The 7754-nt window shown below is 48.5% G+C and overlaps 1 protein-coding gene across 1 annotated transcript in view; it reads right to left on the bottom strand.

Moving 5' to 3' along the window:
- CTNNAL1 (catenin alpha-like 1) overlaps positions 1-7754 on the bottom strand; it is a 55579-nt gene that overhangs the window by 33371 nt on the left and 14454 nt on the right. The window contains exons 4-6 of the mRNA XM_015406427.1: positions 3852-4025; positions 838-927; positions 374-544 (exon numbers count right to left, since the gene is read on the bottom strand). Coding sequence (XP_015261913.1) covers positions 374-544; positions 838-927; positions 3852-4025 — 435 coding nt within the window. The remainder of the gene's footprint in view (positions 1-373; positions 545-837; positions 928-3851; positions 4026-7754) is intronic.

Raw genomic sequence — 7754 nt, 5'->3', positions numbered from 1 at the left:
TGATCTCCTTGCAGTCCAAGGGACTCTCAAGAGCCTTCTCCAGCACCATAGTTCAAAAGAATCTATTCTTCGGCGCTCGGCCTTCCTTATAGTCCAACTCTCACAGCCATACATGACTACTGGGAATACCATTGCTTTGACCATGTGGACTTTTGTTGGCAGGGAGATGTCTCTACTTTTTATCAGGCTGTAGGAACTGGGGCACGGCAATAAGCTCGACTGTCCAGCACTATTCAGCACATCTGATTAACCTGCAACCCCCCATTTCCCAAGACTGCCGGATAGCAAAGCTTTGACTGGACACCCCTGCGTATACCTCTCAGGATTTAAGCTATACTCTCCAAATCAACAAATAATGACTCAGTCTCCTCACCTTGAACTCCCTGATGCCAGCAGAGATGCTCACGGGCCCCGGTTCGTGCTCTCCACTGGGGCGGGAGTCTGTTACAATCTCTATGACTTGCTCCAAGGCGAGTCGCATTCTGTGAAAGACGGCTCCTTTGTTCAGGCGGGCGGATTCACAGTCGGGGGGCCTGAGACAGGTCTTGGAGATAATGTTTTAAAAGTTATCCAGAGGCCTCTGTGCAGTCTGCCGAGATGCATGCCCACCTGACTTGCCCCGTCTCAGGTGAGCCAGGCGAGGCCGATGATCAGCCCCATCCTCAATTAGCCCTTCACCACGTCGGTCAGCCTGCCTACCCCCTGGACAGCCCTCCAGCCTCCCCGCGTGTTGACTGACGTGCTTTCAGTCAGTTTCTTCCCTGCGTTTTCCAGGGTCTGAGGAGGCTTCTGACCGCAGCTCTCCAGGCGGGGCTCGAAGGAGACAAAAGGAGTTACCTTGGAAGCCGTGAGAAGCATCATGGTGCATTTCTCGAGGACAGCGCGAGCCGCTGCCATTCTGGCCTTTTTCTTTTCATCCTTCAGATCCTGAGGAAACAGAAAAGAAACGTCCTTCCTTGGAGGCCGTCCAACTGTTTAGCGTGGGAATTGGTCTGCCAAAGAGCAACGATGGATAACTGAGGAACAGCCTCATCCTGAGCCCCACCTCTAAATGACTTAGGGAGGGGACCAGGTGCTGGGGCCAGTCTTCCCTCTAAGCTGAGTTAGTGTGAGCTAGCTCACTGTTTTTTAGCCTCCAGCTCACACATTTTTATCTTAGCTCAGGAAGGAGGGCTCCAGAGCGAACTGGTTTAGGCAGCAGCCAAATTACTTGCTCACAACGTTACTGCCAGGAGCTCACAAAGGAGAATTTGTGCTCACAGGGCTCCACAGCTTAGAGGGAACATTGGCTGGGGCCGCACAAGCAGGAGACACGCTGATGGTAAGTGGGAGATACGGCGGCATGGCAGCAACTCCCCCCCCAGCACCATGCTGATGTGACCCCCAGCTGCAGCACAGAAAAGGGTGGAGTGGGGCTGAGCCAGCACCCTACGCATCCCCCGGTGCAACGTTACATCAGCAGCAACCCTGATGTATCTTTTACAAGTGCCAGGCACACGGAGAGTGGAAATACAAATCCCCACCCCACCCCCGGCCAGCCTCCCATCTTGCCCCAAGCCCTGGTGCTCCTTAGGACACCAATGAAATCTGCAGCCAATCACAGCTTCCCAAAGCAACCCCAGGCAGGACACCCAAAGCTACACGGGCGGGGGGGGGGACACAGGGGGGGTCTCATTCTCTCCCCGGAGGGGGGAGGGACACAGGTGATGTGAACTCTGCAGAAAGGGCCCCTCGGCACAGCAAGGGAGGGAGCACACTTCTTCCTCTAGCCCCTCCAGAGTAGGTTCACCATCACCTGAATGGTGGGACCCTTCGGTCATCTTGGTAAACTAAACTAGCAACTTGGACCAGTTTTTACAGCAGTAACTATCATGGTTCTACCAAATAAGGAACTGCAATCCGGGGAAGGTGGTGACTCCCTTCACAAAACTGCAGTTTCCAGTGATCCTTGAGAAAATATTACGCTATTAGCCAGCTGTATTTTAAATAGGCTGAGTTTTGCTAGATCTCATGGAACGCGTCCCCCCCCCCTTCAAAGCACATACGTGGGGTGCTGGTTTGATTGGACAAGGGGAATTTGGGAATGAGGGATCCAGCCTCTTCCCTCCATGTGCCCCCCCTGATATTGATCTCACCCTGCCCTCTAAAAACTGCCACTAGTTCCACGTAGGCAAATAAAACAAAATTCTGGTACATCGTCTCTAAAACTTCCTCTTGCAATCACGTCGAATCCGCTGGGACGGAATCCCAGAGCCTCAGAAGGTAACATACTAGAATAAGACAACAAAAGATTTTACTGATGACTTTGGACTTCTTTGTGCCTGCTGCTCAAGACCCCGTGGAGCGCCTCGTCTTTGAGGATACTTGTCTCAGACTGAGAGGCCTCCCCCCCCCCGCTCCTCCGTGGGCCCTTCCCCTTAGTTACCGTGGAATGCGTGACCTTCACTTAATCATGAACGGTCTCTCTCATATTTGAGCTTGAAGGAATGTATAAGGCAGTGATGGCGAACCTTTTAGAGACCGAGTGCCCAAACTGCGACCCAAAACCCATTTATTGATCTCAAAGTGCTCACAGGGCCATTTAACCTGAATACTGAGGTTTTACTTTAGAAAAAACAACTCATACATTGACTTAAGATGATCCAAACAAAGTAAGGAAAGCAATCCCAAAGGCTTTCATTGACTTAACATTATTTGGCAGAGGATTCGACACTTTAATGACGGTCTGGGCCTGGCCGGGGCGATGGCATGCATGCCCACAGAGAGGGCTCTGAGTGCCGCCTCTGCCACCCGTGCCATAGGTTCGCCACCACTGGTATAAGGCATCGAAACCAACCCCCCCCTCTCCTTTTGGGGCACCCGATTCCAACACGGGCCTGGCAGCGGCGGCAGGAAGACTGCAGGCACAGAGACACAGGATACTTTGACTGACTTCCGCTGAAAAGGGACACAGCAGGGATTCGCAGAATGGGGGACTTTGAGCCTACTGAGTGTGCCCCGCTTGTGCCCCCAGAGGGGAACCTGTGCACCATTGACAGGGCAAGACTTCTCTTGGTCTGATAACTTCAACACATGAACACAGAAAGCTGCCTTCTACTGAATCAGACCCTTGGTCCATCAGGACCAGTATTGTCTACCCAGACTGGCAGCCGCTCTCAAGGGTCTCAGGCTGAGGTCTTTCCCATCACCTCCTGCCTGGTCCTTTTTAACAGGAGGTTCCGGGGATTGAACCTGGGACCTTCTGCATGCCAAGCAGATGCTCTGCCACTGAGCCACGGCCCCTCCCTCTTTGTTTGACGCTGACAAAGCCACTTGGAAATTAGTGAAAGACTCCAAGCCAGTACATGGGGTGCTGGGCATGAAGCACTTCACAGGCACAGTCACGGGAAGAGCCCATGTGGCTCAGTGGTAGAACATTTGCTTTGCACACAGGTTCAACCCCCAGCACCTTCACTAAAAGGGGACCAGTGGATGTAACCAGACCTCCACCTGAGACACTGGAGAAACTGTCCATGAATGGACAATTCTGCAAGCTATTTTGTGGGCCCTTCTTCTCACAGTCTGGCTGTGACTTTTCTCAGTCTGCAAATTTTGTTTTGTTCTTTCTTTGAAATAGCTTTTCCAATGACTGGTGTTTAGCAAATACTATGCAGGTACCTTACTAACAAAGCTATAGAGGATCCAAACAAAGTAAACATCAACTATCATGAGTAGAAGCTCAGTGGAAATAAAGCACTCTTCTGTACCAGCAATTTCCCTTAACACCATCTGAAGAAAGCTTTCATTTTCTATAGAAGTTGATACAAGCTGATGCTACCCATTTACGTTTTTAAAGCTTTATTTTTACATACAAACGCAATAAACCATTTCAAGTCAAAACAGTCCCTCTTTCCTTGTACCCTCTTCACCACAATCTTTCGACTTCTATTTTCTAAATGCCCCCACGGGCTGGAGCCATTTGCTGCTTCCTCGTGCTTCGTGAGTTTTGTTTCATCTTGATATTTCATTGCATTGCTGGAGGCAAACTAGAAGACATTTGCGACTAAATTTGCCAGACTGGGGTGGGTGGGGTGGGGAGAAGGACAACTATACCTGTGTACAAATATCCAACTTACAGAGCCTTATTTTTTGTTTAACAAAGAAAAGTTATCAAAAAATCAGCTTCATTGCCCATGAAGACTGTTTCCGGAGGAGCGTGGCCGTGCTGGTCGGCAGCAGAAGAGCAGGGTTCAAATTCCGTAGCACCTGAAAGACCAACAACCTTTCCAGGTCGTCAGATTTCAAAAGTCAAAACTCCCTAACCGAGGAACAGAGCTTTGACTCTTGAAAGCTTATTGCCCATGCTCTCCAAAATCTCCAGCAACAACAGGAAGATGCATTTAAAATTTGCACTGTCAGTCCAGATAATCTATACAATGTACATAAGAACATAAGAACATAAGAGAAGCCAATGTTGGATCAGGCCAATGGCCCATCCAGTCCAACACTCTGTCACACAGTGGTCAAAAAGACCAGGGGCCATCAGGAGGGCCAGCAGCGGGGCCAGGACACTAGAAGCCCTCCCACTCTTGCCCCCCCCCCAAGCACCAAGAATACAGTGCATCCCTTGCCCCAGACTGAGAGATCCTATCTATACCTTGTGGCTAATAGCCACCGATGGACCTCTGCTCCAGATGTTTACCCAGTTCCCTCTTGAAGCTGTCTATGCTTGTAGCCGCCGCCACATTCTGGGGCAGTGAATCACTCTTTGAGTGAAGAAGTACTTCCTTTTATCTGTTCTAAACCAACTGCTCAGCAATTTCATGGAGTGCCCCAAAAGGAGTTCTTGCATTGTGAGAAAGGATGATCTAGGTCAGGTATGTCCAACAGGTAGGTCGCGATCTACCAGTAGATTGCGGAGGGGTCAGAGGTAGATCACCAGCCCCACTTGGTCTCCTGACAGAAGGTGCATTATAAATGGGGAGCGGGGGGACCCAACTTTAGTGGGTTAAAATCTAATTTGAAACTAATTTGAAACTTTATTTTCATGGTGGTAGATCACCGGCACTTTTGGCCGGAAAAAATAGATCACTACCTGTTCGAAGTTGGACATGCCTGATCTAGGTGACCTGTGATCTGGTGTCTCGCACTGATTCCAGCGGCTCACCCTCATCTCACCCCCACTCCCACCCCCACCCCCACTAACTCTCGGTATTCTGTCTCTTGGAAGATTTGTGCCATTAGCGGAAAGAGGAAGGATGACAGATTTAAGGTTGCGTAAAGAAGCTGTGGTTTTTCCATTGGTAAACTGAGCAAGCTGATACATGCATGCTTCATGTTTTGCACACAGACTTATCTACTGAAAACCCTGGGGAGAAACGACAGCTCAAAAGAAAAGAAAAGAAAGTGACTGAAACATTCAGTGCTCATAACAGAAAACACTGTTAAGTGCTGAACTATTTTTTCCCCAACCATTATAATGCAAACAACAAGAAGCCAATTATCACACTCTAGGTCATGTTCCGGTGGTAAAAGCGCTGACATTCATTGGCTGAGCCACTGTGACGGCACAGAGCGTCCACATGCAGTCTGCATCCCAGTTTCTGTGAGGGACGGGAAAGTTGTCTGTTTGAATGGGGCTAAAGGTCTCGGATATGAGTAGGTTGAGGACGGGAGGATTCTCCATATGCTAAAGAAATGGTGCAGTGTGTGAATTGGACTGAGAAAGAAGAACCTGCAAGAAGGAGGCTTGAGGAAAAGTGCAGAGGAGGCAGGTTACTGAAGCAAAAAGGGGCCCATCATTTAAAGACAGGCTGGGCTACAGGCAGCAGAATGCCTGGGAGGGGGGACTGGTGGAACAAGGAGACTCTAAAGCCAGTGCTTGCTAAACATAGCCAGCTTCAGCAGTAGCAGTAGCATTATAATCCAGCAATGCATGTGAGCGCCATAATCAGCAATCAAAGATAAACACAGTAGAAAAGGATGATGGATGCAAATTTGGGGGCTTTGATAGAATCAACTGCCTTCAATAAACCTAGCTCAAAAATTTTGGTCAGCAACACAGTCCATGCCGACTGTCATGTTCATATTATCCGGGGCAACTAGAATTCCGTGTCCCGTTTAGGATGCACACTCACCAAAGCATTCTTGCCAGATCAGACCAAGGATCCATCCCTCCCAGCATCTCGTTTCTGACACGATCCAGCCCCGTGCCCCAAGAAATGCACAACTAGAACATGGAAGATCAACTGTGCCTCCCCCCCCGCACACACACACAAAACACACAACTTGTTCCAAGCATCTGTCAAATGACTCACCTATGCCATACACAAAAAGGTACGAAATGGCAAATGGGAATTTTAAGGTGACTGAAAGCAGACACCTCTTCTGGACAGGACAGGATGGGCTGATTTTGTGTCCTACAAACCAGCATCTCCTGGTAGACCCTGGCCCCAGGGACGCCCGGCTTGCCTCAACTAGAGCCAGGGCCTTCTTGGGCCTGTCTGGTGGGACGAGCCGTCTTATGAGATCAGGGCCCTGCGGGATTTGTTACAGTTCCGCAGGGCCCGTAAGACAGAGCTCTTCCGCCAGGCCTTTAGTTGCGGCAGCGGGCATTCAGTTTGTTCTGGCCCACCTCCAGTGGCCACAGATCCTAGAAGCTGACTGGAACCACAGCATCACTGGGATTAATTAATGTCTATGGAGGCACGTTGCTTGTTTTAGAGTACTGTGATCTTACTGACTTTACTGGGTTTCTGAAATAAGTTTTTATTGTAAATCTGCATATGTCTGGAACACATCCTGAGCCTACAATGTGGGGAGGGAGGAATAGAACTCTAATGAAATAAATGAATAAATAAAATGAATTAGTAGTTGTAGATTTCCCGGGCTGTATGACCGTGGTTTTGGCACTGTAGGACCACAGCCATACAGCCCAGAAAATCTACAGCGAATGAACTCCGGCTGTGAAAGCCTCCAACAACAAATAAAATTAACTCATGGTTTTAAGGCACGAAGAACAGACAACATTTTAAATCACCAATTTAAATCATTTTTCCATTTAAAGTAAAGGTAAAGGTTTCCCTTGCAGGAAAGCCAGTCGAGTCTGACTCTAGGGTTGCGGTGCTCATCTCCGTTTCAAAGCCAAAGAGCCAGCGCTGTCCGAAGACGTTTCTGTGGTCATGTGGCCGGCATGACGAAACACCAAGGCGCACGGAACACTGTTCCCTTCCCACCAAAGTGGTCCCTATTTATCTACTTGCCATTTCTTGCTTTCGAACTGCTAGGTTACTATTTAATTAATTTTAGATTAAAAGTGCAGGCTTATTGGTTGCTATATCCATGAGACTATTGATTTGAAAGACAACTTTTATACAACTTCAGAGGGTACCCAGGAGGTTTCTTAAATGTTTGACTTAATATTCCTACCATTGTAGAAAATAAGATTTTATTTTAGAAAATAACACTTTATTTTTAGGGGACAATGCTCATTTCCCCAGATAGGGACTTCTTTTTACAGCTTACAGTGAGGAGGCGTCTTTGTAGGTAGACCCTCTCTGGAACCAGCACCAGAACGTGCCCCCTTCCCGGGTCTACTTCCATGAGGGGGCTTCTTCATATAACAATCCTGCCCTGCCCTTCCCAACGTTACAAAAAAAGTAAATAAGCTCAACAAGAAAGCCGGTAAGTCTTACTGAGCAGATAAGTATTCTCCACAAGGCGGAAAATACATATATCTATGGTCTTTAATTAGTAAATGAAGTCATAAATATGTA

Source organism: Gekko japonicus, unplaced genomic scaffold (genome assembly GCF_001447785.1).
Source record: "Gekko japonicus isolate JY-2015 unplaced genomic scaffold, Gekko_japonicus_V1.1 scaffold3303, whole genome shotgun sequence".
Lineage (NCBI taxonomy): Eukaryota > Metazoa > Chordata > Lepidosauria > Squamata > Gekkonidae > Gekko > Gekko japonicus.
The sequence above is the reverse complement of the archived record's forward strand: the minus strand, read 5'-3'. Positions and strand labels throughout refer to the sequence as shown.